The sequence below is a fragment of the Molothrus aeneus genome, chromosome 1 (assembly GCF_037042795.1).
Source record: "Molothrus aeneus isolate 106 chromosome 1, BPBGC_Maene_1.0, whole genome shotgun sequence".
In the NCBI taxonomy this organism is placed as follows: domain Eukaryota; kingdom Metazoa; phylum Chordata; class Aves; order Passeriformes; family Icteridae; genus Molothrus; species Molothrus aeneus.
In genome coordinates, this window is record NC_089646.1 from 149,162,717 (window position 1) to 149,181,375 (window position 18,659).

Genomic DNA, 18,659 nt, shown 5'->3' on the forward strand with positions numbered 1-18,659 from the left:
CACTGAGGGCCAGGAAATCAAACAACTTCCAGTGATCTCATTTCAGAATTGTCAATTATACTTCAAAAATCCAAGGCTAGAGCAGAATTCTCCATTGTTATGAAGAATTAGAAAGAATGTGCATTTTTGAAAACCTCAAACATGGCAAAGCTCTCACTGGGAGAGCCACTGGAAGAGTGGGCTGGAGTGGACAGAAAAAGAGGTTGAAGAAGAAAAATTACAGATTTATCATCCCCCCCATTCCCTGCCAGGGTTAAACACTTTTATAGGGCAAATCACAAATTGTATTCAAACTTAGCAGAATACTGGTTTGCTTTTTTTAATTCAGGACCTTTAAATCTTCCCATTATTCCAAAGAAGGCATCGGCTTTTGGCCTGTAATCCCAGTTATTATGGTGGCAATGGTGAGGCGGGAAGAAAACAGAATTTCCAAATCAGCATCTGGAGACACATTTGTAACTGCAAAATGAAAATGTCATAAAAGGTTGGCTTTATATACTACAGCACTTACTTAACATCTTTCAGTGATCTTTTCAAATCACTGTTGTTTTAGCTTTTGTTTCCAGTTAATGAAAGCAGAATTAAATGGATGTCAAGAGTAAGGAATAAATTTAAGCTGATGAAGCACTAATTTTAAATGAGTGTTCTCTTTGAAGGAAATACTCACAAACCAGCTATTTTAATTATACTTTTGATCATTTAAAACAAATTAATAGAAATTGGATATTTTCATTTCCAACTTCAGGAAATCCATGCTGCGCCCTCGTGATCTTTTACAGAACATCACAGAGCAGGCAGGAAGCCAAATCTGGGCAACATCTGAGTGTAACTTTCATAAATCCTTTGGCCATTAAGGCAGACATAACTGGCAGCCACTCAAGACAATCTTCTTTCATCCCATTAACGCAGCCACCGTGTCACCACAGCCACAGAACACAGCCAAGTGCTCCTCAATACAGGGAGTGCTGTGCTCCAAAATAATCTATTTATCTACAGATATTGATCAAGCCAGGTGTGACCTGGAGCTGCACCTAAACCCAAAAGCTCAGTCTCTTACTGGCAGCATAAACAAAAAATGACCTGAAATGTGTTAGGGAGGTTTTCCACAAAAAATAAAGATGATGGTTAATTGGGAGATGGACTAAAATTATTCAGTTACCTTCATCACCTTGTCCTGCAATCTCTAAAGAGTCTAAGTGCAGCCAGATACCCTTCACTCCTTATGTCCAAATATCATAATAGAGCAATTTATTAGGCAAAATTAATTCCACAGAGTTTTTTCATCTGTTAGATGAACATACAAGGCACCAGGTGACAATGAGCAGAAAAAGTATTGCACCTACCTGAACCAATGGAGGAGGACTGTGCAAATTCACATTTCTCACAATAACACACTATTTAAAGTAAGACATGAGTTAGAGGTCAAAGCCTTACCAAAAAGAGGCACTATGACATCTGTAACAGCAGAAAAAACAAGGAAAAAAGGCTAAGGAAAAAAAAATTCCCCCAGAGAAGGGTAAAAAAAACCCCAAGACAGATTAGGACAAATTATGGAAAGACAGGAAGTCTTGGAGGACAAAAGAAAGCAACAGAGAAACCAGTTCCTATGGACACATGCCCATAACTGCTGGCTTTGGAAGAACAAACAAGTTTACCAATGAGTAGGTAGATTTTCAAATCAAGGAATAGTGTAGGTTGGGAGGTCCCTCTGGAAGTATCCACTCAAACCTGGAAGTTGGCCATGGAAGTTGGCCATGAAGCCCCAGGTTGGCAGCACAGCACCAGGCAAGTAAATTATTCTTTGCATTGCTGCTCCCATGCAGGCACAGAGCTCAGGGCAGCTCCCCCTGCCTTGGGCACTGCTGCATCCCACTGGGTGAGAAAGAATTCTGAATAACCTCTGCAGCAACAATCTCTGCAGCTTTCCTTGAATTCACACTGCAAGGCAAGTCTGGCAGAAATTTGGGCTGTGCCAACCGTGCTGCAGCTGCACAATTCACTCCCCCACTTGTCTGAGCTCCTGTGGAGGGAACCTCTTCTCTGCCATGGTTTCACTCAGGATTCCCAAATTTCTGACATGGATTTCAGGAGGAGAGACAGCCAACAGAATATCTCAGGTGTGCTGGCCACAGGGCAGACTGGGGCAAAACAGAAATTTTGATTAAGAATCCATCTCACAGAAATACAGACAAACATGGGGAGAAAAAAACAATGTTGATTAATACAACTTTCCTTTCTCCTTCAGTGTTCAGAAACCTACAGGAAAAAAAGACAAACCCCAAAGTTCCATGGAATCTTTTTTTCCTGGGAATATTGGTATTTTTGTATTTCATTCTAGCAGGGAGATTAGTTCACAGTGAAAGGTTGATAATGTTCACCTTCATCCCCCACTTTTTTCCATCACCCATCAATCTTAAAACATGATTTTCTAAAACTACAGTCTGAATTTATTGGTTTGAATATGTGTGAATTAAGGGCAAGCACAATTCATTTCAACTCTGATTTCCTTTAGGAAAAGTTATTTCTTCCTGTTTAGCTTGTTTTTCCATTGTAATCTAACAAAAGAAACAATTCTAATTTTTCTCACTTTCTTACTTTTTCTTCCACATTCCTTGCACAGAAATGAAAACCTAATTAAAAAGTATTAGCACTTCAGTCCATTCTTTTAACATGCCTGCACTTCGTCAAATGCTTCCACAACTGTGCCTAGCACCCAAAAATTTCAACACAGAAATAATTTTTGTCAAGTATTGAGCAAATTAAGGAAGGAAAAAGTCTGGCTTCTTCTATGAGAAAAAAAGTATTAAAAAAAAATTCTAAATCCTGAAATCAATTACTCTGCCTTTTTTTCAAGAGACAGCTTTTGAACCCTTCAAGTCCTATAACCTGTAATCTACTTAGGATTTAAGGGGACAATGAAGATGACTGGTCTGGATTTGGAGTGATTTATAGCTCATTTAAAACTGGAACAGCAAACTCGTGCTACATGTGTGGGATATTTTGTATAAGGGCCAAACTACCCAGCCACATTTATGTTGTACCCTATTAAACTTAATGAATCCTGTCAGAGACAAACTTGGCCTGTGCTCACAAAGCTCCTGTTTCCCCAGCTGCATACACAAAATATTATAAATAGTGCAAATTGGGTCTTCTGAGGCCAAGGCAATGTTCAGAGAGGTCAGAAAAAGTGCCATGCAGGCTAGAACCAGTGAGTTAGTCACTCCTGATTTAGGAAAAGGCAACTGAAGAAGTGGGAAAAGAAAAAGAACCTTAGGGAAAGTGATGTAATATCAAAAGAGGCGCCTAGCCAGTGCATACCCCAGGATTGATATAATCCATACATCGAGGTCTGGGGAAAGGAGGGAAGGGAAGAGGAGAAATAACCCCCTTTTCTCAGACAAGTCTGAGAAAGCTGACCCAAAGGAAGCTCTTCATCCAGCAGTTGGAGAAGGAAAGTTCACCTCAAATACACATTTCTTGACAGAAACCAAATGCTAAATTCAAATGCAAATCACAGGAAATAGATAGTCTGGACATTCCCTATGGAAATACATCCTAACTGTTCAGGAGAAAAGGAGGATATTGCATTGGGAACAGGACAGGGAGAGGAACAGAAACATATTGCTGTACAACCTACAAGGGCATTTGTTTTGATCATGATTACAGGGATAGAACACTGGAAAAGCCTTGCAGTTGGGAAGTGGGGCAGCTGAGGCAGATCTTTAGCAATTCCAGGAGGACACCTCAGAACCAGCCTCTGTGAAGGTCTTTGCCTCCACTTCTCCATGGGGGACATGGTCTGAGATGATGCCTGAGGCCTTGAAATCTCTTCATTTCTAGATGCATTCACACACAGCTCAAAGTTCTTTTTTTTATTCCCATGTTCACTTCCCTTAACCTTTCCAGGATAGCCCTCCTCTGTCCCCACCTCATACAAAGCATTAAATTGCCTTTCAATTTTACTGCACTTGTCAAGCCAAAGCCAAAGGCTTTTATTTTCACTGCTCAGCTGAATCTTTACCCATTTGATCTCCTCTTTGTCCTGTGTGCGTGACCAGAGCTGAATATCAAAATTCCCTCCTATCATTCCTTCTTTGTGTTGGCCTCTCCTGTGCTCAGATCACATCTGCTCTGTGACTGCAGAGCAGTCACACTGAGGCTCCCTGTGAACAGCCCCCAGCTGGGGTGGGACACTTCACACCTTAAAAAAGAACCAGGACCAGGCAGGGACAAGCTTGGAAGGGACCTCAGAAGAGCATCTGGTTTTTATGGCATGCAAAAGGATTCCTTGAGTGCTTCAGCTACAAAGCAGTCCAAAACTGAAATTTCTCTTTATTACTTCTTCTTTTGCTCTTTCCTTTTTTTTTTTATTATTGTTTGTTATTTTGCAGTTCTATAGGTTTTGCAGAATCCTCCTGTAACATCTCCAGATTTTGCAAAGTGCTTTGAAATAAATATGAACATCATAACTGGTTCATAGTATGACTCTGACTAGTGATAGATATATCACCCTTTCCTACTCAAACATTTCCTTTACAATTTTTTTGTTGAAAATAACTAATTATTCACTAAAAATTATAGACTATGTTTAAAGATTGATTTGGCTATTAGTAGAAAAAGGCAAGCCTTAAATAAACTAAAAGTGTATTTAACAACTGTCAAATAAGAGACAAAAACTATTGCCCTGACAACAAAGGGTGATTTTCATGTTTTAGTTAATACAATTTGACTTGAAGGTATCTCAGAAATATCCAGCTGGCCATAGATTTAACACGAAGACCAAGGGCAACTGCTGTGAAATTTTATTTTCTCTTGACAGGAGGCAAAGCCTTAATCATAGCAGCTTTGTCTTTAAAACATAAACTGTAAAAGCAATGTATGGAAAAAATCATTAATCTCCCATACAGACAACATGCCCTGTCATAAACAGACACACAAATTAAACACTGACTTGGCAGCTGTGAGAAATAACAATCATCATTTACTTACATATGGGCAATAAATTTATTGGGGGAACTTTTAGTTCAAAATGGGGCAGAATTTTTAGTTCTTGCTCCCTTTGAAAGAGGACTTATTTCAAAGTGTTTTCAAAATGTGCATTGTTAACTAATACTGCAGAAATTGCAGTGTACCACTGCACAGACTTCACAGCTCAATTAATCAACGCATTTACATCAAATAATTAAGCAGCAGAAATGGCACTCATAATTAGTATGCACACAAAGGACTTGTAAAAAATTCTTTCATTTCCATGGATAAAAAAACCCACCAGACTATGGGATAAAAGGTATAAAAGTGAAAATAATAAATTGTTTCTTTAATTATTCTTGTCTCATTAGAATGTAACAGAAAAAAAATCACACTGGGTGAAGTCAATACACACAAAAGTTCACTTAGCAAAACTGAGCATTATACCTATAATTCTGCTGACTATAAAAAAAAAAGAACAAAACTTACTGTAGAGTATATGTGTAAGCAAACACACTCATTTAACCCTGTAACCCTGCTAAAAGACAAGGTAAAACTGCTGACCCAGAAAGGAAGCCTGAACTTGAGTGTTGACTTTGCTACAGCAGGATTTCTTCCACTTATTTTTAATTAGGCAACTTCCAATTAAAAAAATGAAAAGGCCAAAATTCCATCATGTTCTTTCACATCAGCATCCCCTGGGTCACCAGCACTTGTCAGAACTTGTAAATTTTGCACAAAAGCCTCTCTGATTTGAATTACCAACAGAACTATTTCCTCATTTACCACGACCTGTCCTGTTTGCTCTTCATCTCTCAGCTCCTCACACCAGTCCTGTCCTGGGCATCCCAAGCTTTAATCCCCATGGTCCTCACACCAAGGCCAGAACAGGCTGAAAAATGCAATGTGTGAATGTGCAGAGCCCAGCTGTGCAGTGTCCCACATGGGGAAGGCTGCAGCAGCCCAGCTGTGCTGTCCCACAAGCACAGAGGAGAGGATTGATCTGCTCAGACCCTCCCCAGCAGCAATCTTCCCCCAGTGCACAGAATGGGGATGGGAAGGCAAGGCAGGGTGTGTGGTACAAAATGAGATATCCTGGGGCACACAACGAGATTACATCTATTACCATAAATTATGAAGTGATTTAGGCATAAATGAGGGCTGTCATGAAATTTAATTTTAATGGTTTGATAATCAAGTAAGAAACACAATAATTACCATACCTAGGGTTTTTCAATAAATTCAGATCACTGTTAGTGGCAACACTTTTTTATTCACAGACATTAATTCAATTCCCTCCAAGAGCTGTCTGCTTTATTTTTCCATGTCAGAACAACCTGTTGATTACCTCATTGCTGGGATAAACAAGCTCAGATTTCCCACTGATTACATTCAAAACACTTGCACTTTGCTCACTGCAAAACTCCTTTAACAGTGCAGCTGACTGCTGCAAGAAACAGCTTTTATTCTTCTTCAAGAAACTGGAGACTCAGCTAGTCCAGAAAAAAATCTCTGGAGGCTGAGCTTTCCAATAGCAGACATGAGAGAATTTGCTTCCCTCATCATCATCACATGTCATGTGTTCCACTGGAGAGGTGAACAAAACATGTTGATAGCACTGGGTGACATTTGAACTTAGCTGAAGACATTGCCAACACCTCAGCACCACTCACTGCAGCCAGAACTTCCACAGAGTAACTTGGCTGACACCTTTTCATCAGGACACCAGGTCTCCAAGTGCATTTCCCTGTGGATATTGAAGTTTAAAAAAACTCCTGCAGGTGTAAAGCAGCAAAAATTAATTTGAGTTGGAATTTAGCTTTGCAATGAAGCCTAAAATTATTTTCAGGAGTTCAAGAAATGACCATCCAAAACTCTTGCTCCTCTGTTTTCTTCAACCAACCTCACAGGAAAGGGAGGACAAATCTCCTGTCTTTTCCTTCTCTACTCCAAAGAAATCTTGGTTTTCTTCTCTCTCCATCATAATATCGTGGGAAAAAAAGACCTCAGACTAAAACATGTCACTAATTGTCCCACAATGGGATAGGAAGGAACATTTCAAGTCATGTGGAAAGCAGAGATGGGAATATGAAGTCTCTAATTAACATCTTGGGATATAGGGGAAAAAAAAGGCTGCTACTTTCATTTGTTTGTCTGCAAAACAAGCAATGATGAAAGACAGAAAGATGAGCGAACAAAATAATCACTGAGCCCAAATTATCATTTCTGACTATAAAATGACAGGGAGCAAAATGTTTCTCTATCCTAAAATAGAGGGAGAAGAGTGTCACTTCCCAGAAACACTGCTTATATATATCTCCAAGAAGAGCTACAATGCACACAGTAAATAATCCAAATTATTGGCATAAAAAGTACAGCAAATTATAAATTTAAGCTTTTCTGAAAGCTAAAATGATAATTTTCCCTAGTCAGCAGAATAATCTTACTGTAGAAAAAGGCATCTATTTTCCAGATAGTCTTTTAATGGCCTAAAGGATGTCACTTTTCCTAACTAGTATAATACCAGTTTTTCCTGACATATGCAGTGTTATTGTAGCAGCTATTATTGCCCTGTCTCTAAGTTAATTGAAGCAAACTGCCTTTCAGACCTTAAAATAAAAATATTGTGGAGTATTCTACACATTTGATTCACTTTACATGGATACAAATAAGACAGAAAACAGGACAGTGTTGGAATGCACCAAATAATGTGGATACTACAAAATGGATCCCAGGGACTCCTCTTGATGGGCTCAGAAAGGTTTGGCAGTGCCAGCACTGATCTGCTGACAATCCCAAATTTTTTTGGGCATTTCTGTTTTGATCTCCTCACCCTTCCCATTGCCAGCACCATGGTCAATTGTACAGATTCATTATAAATCAAATTATATTATAGAGAGTGTTCTAATAAGTGCAGCACCCATCAGGATTCCTCATTTTCCATGGGAGCAATGAAAGAATCCCCTACAAATTCCCTCTCAGGAGGGAAAAACTTACATTCTACAGTGACCACTCTGTAATATAGAGAAGAGAAGCAACACATCAAAATTTCCAAGTTATTTTACTTTCTAAGCATCCAAAGTGGGAAGCAAAAGAGGCCAGAGTAAGCAGGATGCAGCATTATCCTTCTTTGTGAGTCTGGAGACAGAGAATATGAAAACACTTAGAGTCCCCAGCAATAACAAAAGGGACAAAGAAAACAATTTCCTGCTACCTCCACTCTGTCAGGATGGGAGATTTCAAAGTGAGGGTGATGAATGGAGACAGAGTAAATTACAAAAGGAAGAGAAAATGACCAAAGCTGCCAAAAAGTCGTAATTTCAATAAAGGTAGAATGAGGCAAACATTAAGAATGAGGGCAGCATCAAAAAAGGTACAGGGGAAATGAAAGAAATAATGACCTTGATTGAAAAGCCTCTCTTGAAATATTAATCTGGTATTAATAACAATATCCAAAGAAAAAAAAATTCCTAAAAGGAGACTCCAAAAAAGAGGGATGTGTTGAAAAGCTTGGTATACTTGGGTTGAAAAGCTTGGTTCAAAAGCAGATTCCAGGGAATGCCTGCCCTGTATTAAAAAGCAAATATCTGGAGCCATTGCTTTAAAAGGGAAAAGATTTCTCCTTTTTTTTTCTCTTTCCTCCCCCCTCCACAAAGTGCAGCAGAAGCCTTTTCCTAGGAGCAGGGAGCTTATTTTAAAGCCCAGTGTATGTTTCACCTGCTTTTCTGAAGTAGATATATTGGAATTAAAATTAAAACTCATGCCAACATAGGAGCCATATACACAGTTTTACAATGAAAAGCACTTACCTTCAAGAAATAGATAATAAATGAGTTTAGAACCAATGGAAAACTGTGCAATTTCTAACTAACATGAAAAAAGTATTTTGCAATAAGAATAAAAATAACTTTAAGGGTTTAAATACCTGCAACACATATACAATCTCCTTTGATAAATGACTGTTTCAAAAGAATTATTGAAAGGGTTTAAATCCATTACAATGTAATGATTTAAATATATTTAAATTTAAATCCATAGGAAATAAAATTCAGTCAAAGGGATGCAAAGAAATTTTATAACGTGATTTGTAGCCTAATTTCTATCTGTTATATATTGTCCCAAAAACTGGGAATGAAAAATTTTTCCAGGGGTTTTAAAACTACAAAAACAATGCAAAAAACCAAGAGGAATGAAGATAAAATTATAGAACAATATAGATAGGAACAAGAATATTTTGGTGACTGTTTATAGCATTCACATTCTCTGATAAAATCCCTTCACCCAGGATTTTTTCCTGGGAAACTGGGAAGCCTCAGAGAAAAAGGAAAACAATTCTTATCTCATTTGCTTCTCCTGTGTTTTGCTCATGTGGGACTGTGTTTGGAGATTGTTTACCCACAGGTGATTGTTTCATTGGATTCTGCTGTGATTTGTTTTCACTCATTGGCCAATCAGGACCAAGCTGTGTCAGGACTCTGGAAAGAGTCACAAGTTTTCATTATTAGCTTTTTAGCATTGAGTATCTTTTCTGTATTCTTTAGTATAGTAGAGTAGAGTAGAGTATTCTTTAATATACTATAGTAATAAATTAGCCTTCTGAGAACATGGAGTCAGATTCATCATTCCTGCATTTGTCAGGACATTCCCAGCAAATACAATAACTGTTTAGACTGCTTTTTAAAAAAGAAAAAAGGCAATTCTTTCCAAATAAAAGGAAGAAGCACTGTATGTTACTGATGGTTTTGTCCATTGCTTGGTAAAGTAAAATTCAACCTGAGTCTGAGTCAACACATTTCCACTTGGTTGTGCTTTGGGAGTCACCAAGGCAAAAAGGATTTCAAATGTGCTGCTATTTTACCTATTCTGTAATTCTTTTTGACAGCTGCATTCCTTGCAATTAACATGGTTTGACTTTGAACTTAATATTCAGCCAGGGATTTGCAGACATCAAAACATCTCTCTTTAACCAAGTTTCTGAGCTGCAGGCCTTAAACTCTCCCAGGGAAGGGAGCAGTGCAGGGAGCCCAAAAACAAGATACCCCTTTCCACTTGTCCACATTATCACCTTTCCAGGATGAAATTGGAATTCAGATGCAATGATCACCTGAAGGAGATTAATCAGGCAGCCTTGGGCTACAGCCAGCAGCAGGAACCTGAGGCAGGTGTGTAATGGCAAATAATGGTTAATAATGAGCTGAACATCACTCTAGTAGGGTTGTAAGAATCAATACCCACAACAGCCTGCTTGATCTGAAATATATTTTCCCACAGAGACTGGAATTGCTTTTTCTTCAATTCTATTTTTCTTTCCTGGAGTTTTCTTTGTAGGAAAAGTGAGGAAATGGCTGGGGAACCACATAAAGAAAATTTAAAAGAGGGAAGGGATAACAAACTACTGAGATCAGGTTTTAACACCAGGATTACATTCAGAGCACATGGAAATTACATTCAAACACTCTACAAAAGTTAAATGAGCTGTACACCTCAGTACCAACTGCTTTGTATTTCATTATTTCCAGTATCACTACATGAAGAGCCAAAATAAATTTACTTGAGATATTGCTAAAACTTAGTGATGCACCTCCAAGAAAGAAAACTTTTATATTCTTTAACATGTGTACAATGTTTAAAAAGAACAACAGGCACCTAAATGTCATCAATTGTGTACAGGAAAACACCAGGGCTAACTCTGGGCCCCTTTGGCAGTGGCAGCACTCACCGCTGGCACTCCCCGGCGTGCAGAATTAAATCCTCGTTGTTCCTGGCACTGATGGTCAGCTCATGCTCTGTGGAATTGAAGACATCAAGAAGGAGGTGGCACTGCCTGGTGCTGTTCAGATGGAGGGAAAAAAACACCTTTTCAGTGATGATATTATTGTATGTTTATCAAAATTAGTATTTATACATGGATATAAATATATATACAAAGAATACATACATTCACATAGAGGTTTTATCTCCTCCTCCAATTGTAAGAATATCCTTACAAAAACAAGCTTTTTAAAAATAGATTTTTTTTTTTGCTAGAGTTAAGCACAAGGGTACATCCTAAAGAGAAGCAGTCCCATGACAACTCTGCCCTGCACAATATCAAGCCCTACAGCATTTGTTCACCTCTCTATATTCTCACTTTGCAGCTTTCACGCTCACTTCTGTGGAGAAAGCCACAGACATTTTTCAGTTCTTTAAGCCTTCCCATAAAAAGAAAAAAAAAAGGAGTTGCATTATTAAGAGTTGCATTATTTTAAATTACCTTGACATTACCTCTTTAAGACACAAATTTGCCAGCAAAAATTTAAATTGGTTTAAGTTCATTATAAAGGAGAAATTCCATTTCCATGGCTTGTCTACAGACCAAAACAAGCTGGCAAAGGGAGCACTTAACTTCGAGAGGAACTTCTCTGAGAAGAAGAACTCTCCCATCTCTGTAAGACAGGCAAACACAGGCACTTCTCACAGAAAAACTTAACATTTGTTGGCTACTATCCTTCAAATTCAAATTTCCCCAGATACATTTGATAGAAATACACCAATTGCATTTCTGGTAACCTCAGAAAATCATAGTTGTAGAATAGAAACCTTACTGCAAAAGTTAATTCCAATAAACCTTTTCATTGTAATTATTATTTTTATAATAGTCACCATTCTTATTAATTATGTTCATACTAATAAAAATAATAATTTATTGTTTAATACAATTAAGTGTTAATATTTTCAATTATTTTATTCAAATTAAGATTCTGGAAAACTTTATTTTAATTTACAACCTTTTCTTTTTTGTGAGAATAAGCAGAAATAGCAGCATTGATGACAAAACTACAATACACATGAAAATTTATTGGAACCAGGTAGCAAAATGCCAAATACTATCAGACAGCTGCAATAACACTTTACCAATCTATCTTTAATTCCAAACTTCCCAAGAGGCTACTGAACAACCCAGAAATATCCCCAAAAGGGAAGAAAGAGGAATATTGGTGAAAATTGTCAGAGTCATCCTTCAATGTTAATGATCAAGCTACAGCTGTGTGTCTAGAGCAACCAAAAACATATATTTATATTTATAGCACAGTAGTTTACAAATGAACTGAAATGCCATTCCAAAGGCAATTAAACCTACTCTGAAATAGGTTCTCTGGTCCATAATACAACTCTGTTCTGAAAATCAAAGAAGTTCCTTGCAGAGCACACAGAGGAGGAAATGTTTTGCCAACCCTTGGGTTGGGAACACTCCCAGGACAAGCCCAGGAGGTGGAGGTTGAGGTCATCAAGTGACAATAATGTCACCTGCAGCCAGGCACTGCAGGACAAGCAAGCACTGCTGGGGTCAGGATCAAGTCTCTTAGGAAAAATTTAAAAAAGCAAAAGTGGGGGTGGAGGCTTTTTTAATATATATTTTAAGAGATTTCTCTCTCTTTGTAAAACCCCAATGACTACTGAGTATAGAGGGGGATGCAGGGAGGCAGCTGAGTGCCTGAAGCAAACTTGTCAAAACTTAAGCATTTAGAAGAGATAAGGAGATGTGGCTCTTGTTAGAAACTTCCTTCCTCAGAACTCACAAGAAAGAAATAACTGGGAGGGCAGTGCTTGAGTCAGTTACCAGGAAGGAATGGAAAAGAAAAGGGGGAACAGCTTTTATTTTTTATTTTTTTATCAACTTCGACCTCATCTTTGGCAGAGACCTGTGAAGTCTCAGACAAACTCTGCCTCTACAGCAGATACAAGGTGATGGTCTGGAAGAGCAACTTCCAGTGCAGATTAGTTTTAAAAACTTCATGTGGAAGGAATTTGTTATTTCTGCCACAGCAAACCCAAACAAAAAACATTCAAGCCTCCTGCAGTATCTTCTGGCAGCAAAGCCAAAGTTTTGCAAATAAAACAAATCATGCCACAAAGGACCTACACAAGCAGCTGCCTTTCAGGACTAAACAATATTGATTTTAAAAATTCCCAAATATGAATTCTTGAAAATTATTCATCACCACGACATTTATTTCCTCCTGTTCCAACACTACACAAAATAGACATATAGGAAAAAAATCATTCTTTCCTTGTAATTTTAAGTAAATTCTCAAGGGAAATCTTTAGGTAAAAAAAATATAAAACTTGAAGTTACAGAATTATTACAGTACCTTGAAAACTTAGAAGAAAAAGACATTAGTGTGAAATAATGGAAAGTAACATTAAGACTGTAGGAAAAGGTAGCACTAGATCTTCAGAATAAATACAGGATATTATCAAAGAGACTATTACAGCAATGAAAACCAAACACAATTAAAGATTAATTTTTTTTTTTTTAATTAAAACAGGAAGCTTCAAACAGAAGCTCCATCCAAGTAAGGAAACCAAGAAAGCATCAGCTGTGGAAAATCAGATGTAATGCCAAAAGAAAATTTTAAAAAATGAAAAAAAGAAACCGTGACATTCTTAAAGAACAATTTGCTGAAGATCTGAGAACTAGCAGGAAGTTTTTTCCTTTTTTGTTCTTTAACATTCTGCAATCAGTAGGACTGTGTAGAACTCATGATGCTGAGTTAGGAATGTTCCAGGAAAACAAATAATTAACAAGAAAGCCAAAAATTAATATAAATTTTTTCTCCTGAAGAACATACAGAAGGCCATCCTTTGCAAGACAGGAATTAAAGAACTTATTTCAGTGTCAGTAAAGGAGATTTAAGAGGCAAATCATATTCATGCAAGTTTGATAAAGGAACTCCAGTAAGATTTTGCTGAATTCCTACATTTAAGTGCAGTCAGAAATGTGTTGCTTAAACCAAGCTCTTTACCAGAAAATTTCAAACATCAAATTGTTTTAAGGATTTGAAGGCAATTGACCAAATCTTAGACCATTTGTGCTGACCTCAACACTATGTAAATCAGTTTTTTCTAAAATCTGCCAGCTTACAAAAAAACCCTTAAACCACTCAAAATAACAATAAAGTTGATTACATTATATACCATAATGCCCTACTGACATGTTTGGCAGAGAAACCCCAGTCATAAGCCACAGATTTCTGGAACTGGGAAAGACTTGCCCATAAACACACAATTTCTTCTCCCTTTCCCAAACTATCCACCACCATGTAATAGTTTACACTAAATATTTATTTGGTTGAGGAGGGTGGAATTTGAGTCCTCCAAGTTTAGTTAAGTAGGTGTTAGCTACCATTCATCCCAGAGAAGGCAGAGAACAGCATCCCCCAACATTTCCAACATTCTGAAATGTCCCCAGTGGCTTCCCAGTCTTTTTTAGGGGTCATTATTTGTAACCAGCCCCTTTTGAAGGTTTGGGATGAACACATGCAGAATAAATCAGTTTCTGTTTGGGTGGGGTGGGGTGGTGGTTTAGGATGGTGTCAGACACACAACATGAAACCATCACCAGCTGTGCTGGACCAGGAACAGACACCAGGATACAGAAAAAAAGTTCATGAGAGGGTTTGACTCTTCTTCCCATCTAATGGGAAGGAAGGAAGTCTGGTCCAAAAGCTCAGCCTACCAAAAAATCACAGCACTCAAAAAATTTTCCCATTTTAATAATCTTCTTGATTTGTTCATGATGCTTGCTTTTGAAAAATTTTCCATAGATGTCATGTTCAAGATTTTCTTTCACAAGTAACACAAAACTGCAGAAGGTTCTAGAGGTAAAACACTAGAATTAGGAGGAAATATTTTCAGCAGATTGATTTATCATCTGAACACCTCAGAATTACAAATTTCAGTCAATGCTGATATCAAAAACAATTAAGAAATCTTTTTTTTAATTGAAAATTGAGTTAGTTCAACAATGTCTTAGAGATTTAGTGTATAAATGAATTTCTCTTATCATCTACTGTAGAATTGAGAACACAGCACAAGCAAAAGTTAGCAGCACAATGAATCATGCTGTATTTTTAAAATCTTACAATGCCAGTTATGGTTCCAAAAACAGTCACAAAACTGGGGCCATGGGAACTTTAGGCAAGTGACAATGACACTGTGATCTAAAAATCTCTTTCAGGAGGATTGTGATTACTTGAAATGACAGCTGAGGATATTCTTCAGTAACACTGAACACAGAATTAAACCCCAAATGCAGCTGCAATGATGGCTCACTTCAGTGAACAATCTCTGCAGTTCTGTCTCCAGCTTAGTTTAAAAGTCACTTTAAACAAGAAATTCTCAGGAGGGCTGGCAAGTTTTCTGCATCCTGACTCATCTCCCTTTCCCATCAACTGAAGTCATGGAGTATTTTCAGATCCACTTTTTTTTTTTTTTTTCTTTTCTTTTCTTCTGTTTTCTTTGAGCAGCCATTGCTACACAGAATGGGACAGACAGGGAAGAGAAGCTTTGGCTCTGGTGACAATGGTGTGACAGATGACAACCCTGTTCTCCAAAATCCACTGACCAGCACAAAGAGCTGCACAGCAGAACAAGGATCTACACCACCTTTGTTGATGCTCTTGTGTCATCAGTATGGTCTCTTTAATTTTTAATAAATTATCTAAAAATGGACTTCTCAGTACTAACTTCAGATGATTAAGTCAGTTTCTCCACCTTACTGGCAAAAGGCCCTTCCACAAATTCCAAGAAGAGTCCTCATCTGACTTCTCCCAGCTGTAAACCTTTTCACTTATGCTAAATATTCCCAGCACATCTATAAATATTTGCAGATATATGTTCTGACATGTTCATGTGTCAAACCATACATATTTAACATCTGGACCTCAAAAATCAATTCTCTCAATCTGCAAACTGCTTTCTGCTGCTCTTTCATGAACCCACTGCAATGTTACACCATTAGCAGAAGTTAAATACCTCTGATTACCAAGATAATTTAACTATTGGGTGTAACCTCCCACATGTCATGAGTTACCACTCAGTAGAATCTATATTGAGCTCAATAGTGTATAAATAAGGAATATATTTTAGAATGACATCCGCTCCTGAGAACATTAATATAAATCCATTGCTTGACAAATTTTCCTAATGATTTGTCAGTTTAATTGCACCAAATGAGAGCTTTATTTGCTTTATTTAGTTGAATTTGCCTGGTTCCCAATTTGACTGACTCTTATTATTAATATTTTTCATTAACAAAACAGTGAATTTAATATAATTATATTCTCCATGTAAAAACATCAGATCAATTTAAACAGGTCATCTTAGTCCTCCTCCAAACCAAACATCTTGCTCTTCAAGCACCCAAACAAGACAGGTTTTCCTCCCCTTTTCAAAGCTCTATGACATTTTGAACACCAAAATATTAAGAGAAGACTATAAGCAGCTGCCTATCAGTAGGTGACTGATTCTCATTCTGAATGTAGCAAATAGGAACATTTAATTTAAAAATCTGACTATATAAAACCAACAAGGGTTTCAGAAACTACTGCATAACTTTTTTATCATATAACAAAGTCTGTTAGAGCACAGCTGAAGAAACAATGCTGTTTACTCTTTCCCTTGTACAATTTGTAAATATACAATAATCAGGATTTCTGATCCAAACCTCACATGTTGCAATTTATAGTAGTGAAAACAGGGGCAACCTTGGAAACTGAAATGGAAATTCTAGTAATTATGTCTGATTTCATTAAGCCTCAAAGTTATACTCACCACAGCCAAGACTTCTCTGTCTCCAAACCCTCAGTGAAACCAAAAAGCAGCATCCTAACTTTAAATACAGAACATGAGAAATCTCAGACTAGGGAGCACACTGCAGACCCTGCTATGAACTGATGCCTGATGAACAAAACCAAATCATTTCATCTAAGGATGTACATTAATGATACAATGGACAATTACCTTGGACCTACAGTTAGATGAACTGGCACTGAATTTAACAGTGTCAGACCTGATTTAAACCCAAGAACAGAGTCTAAGGCTCAGCACTTGCCAGAGGAGATCTGCAGCTGATGTCTCAGCAGCTGTATGGTGGCTTTAAGATAGAAAGGAAAGTATTCTGCCCCACAAAAAAAAATTTAAAGATTAAAAATCTTATCATCTTGAATTTGTAGAATTTACAGGTAAGAATATTATTATATATCTGGATTCCCAATTTAGCTTAAAAGTGAAGACACCATCCCTGAGGATTGACTTTATCTACAAATTCAGACTGTCTCACCACATTTGTAGTAAGCAAGATCAACATTTTCTGGCCTTTGTAGGCTCTTGTTTAAGACACTGTTGTACTGATGGCACAGTGGCAAGGGACACAAGGGGACCAGCAGGTACCTCACAGTGGGCAGAGCACATTACTTGAATTCTTATCAGACTTGCAGTATTTTTTCTGGCATTTTTCATGCTCTTTTATAAAGGCAATAAGGAAGGACATTCAGTGCCCATGAAAACTGGCAGATAACACACCTGAGAGAAACAACAGATATAAAGAAGATTGTTCAAGACAACCTAGATAAGTTTCAACAGCAGACAGAGCTAACAGGATACCAAAATGAGGAGAAGAGTCACCCAAAACTATCAATAGAATGTTTCCTTACACTGAACCATCTGCAATCCATCTCCAGTGGCAGTTCAGGGTTAGATCATGGGATCCCCAGTGGCAGCCTGGAACCTGCTGGGAACTGCACTGCCTGGAGTCCTGGGAGCACAGCAGGGTTTGGGGCTGAGCCCTGGTGTGGAATCAATTAATGTGGTAAGGCAGGAGATAATTAGGACAATTTTACTATATAGATGTATCTGCACTTTATGGTAAATAAGTGGTTCAACAAGTAGATCCCTGAAGCTCTTCAAGATTTCATTGAGCTGCAGGACAGAGTGGGAGAACTTTCAACATTAATTCCTTATCCCTTATACCCCATTCCAGGGCATTCCTGCTGATGCTCCTGGGATGGTCCCCTCCCTGCACACACCAGCAAGCAGAGCCAAGGATCAGAGGGAACATGCTCAGAGGGATATTTCCCAGCACAAGGCTGCTCTGCCAGCCCCAGTTGTAAACCAAAAGGGTGCAGGCAGCTGAGGGAGCATGGGGTGACACCTAGGGAAGGACCTGGGAGCAGATGAGGGGCTCTTCTGGGATATTCTGTCAGTTCTTCACTGACACAGCATCCTCTGTAGCAACAGCAGGGCTGAGATCTGAACCAGAACTGGGTGTTGGAAGAGCAGAGATCTGGACCAGAATTGGGTGTTGGAAGAGCAGAGATCTGGACCAGAACTGGGTGTTGGAAGAGCAGAGATCTGGACCAGAATTGGGTGTTGGAAGAGCAGAGATCTGGACCAGAATTGGGTGTGGGCAGAGCAGAGATCTGAAACAGAACTGGGTGTTGGAAGAGCAGAGATCTGAACCAGAATTGGGTGTTGGAAGAGCAGAGATCTGGACCAGACTTAAGAGTGAGAAGAGCAGAGATCTGAACCAGAATTGGGTGTGGGCAGAGCAGAGATCTGAACCAGAATTGGGTGTGGGCAGAGCAGAGATCTGAACCAGAATTGGGTGTGGGCAGAGTAGAGATCTGAACCAGAATTGGGTGTGGGCAGAGCAGAGATCTGAACCAGAATTGGGTGTGGGCAGAGTAGAGATCTTAAGCAGAACTGGGTGTTGGAAGAGCAGAGATCTGGACCAGAATTGAGAGTGAGCAGAGCAGAGATCTGGACCAGAATTGAGAGTGAGCAGAGCAGAGATCTGAACCAGAATTAAGAGTGAGCAGAGCAGAGATCTTAAGCAGAACTGGGTGTTGGAAGAGCAGAGATCTGGACCA

The 18,659-nt window shown here is 38.4% G+C and overlaps 1 protein-coding gene across 1 annotated transcript in view; it reads right to left on the reverse strand.

Annotated features, from left to right (window-relative positions):
• TRAPPC9 (trafficking protein particle complex subunit 9) overlaps window positions 1-18,659 on the reverse strand; it is a 448,574-nt gene that overhangs the window by 280,160 nt on the left and 149,755 nt on the right. Inside the window, exon 19 of the mRNA XM_066566744.1 lies at window positions 10,688-10,798. Within this exon, the coding sequence (XP_066422841.1) occupies window positions 10,688-10,798 (111 nt within the window). The remainder of the gene's footprint in view (window positions 1-10,687; window positions 10,799-18,659) is intronic.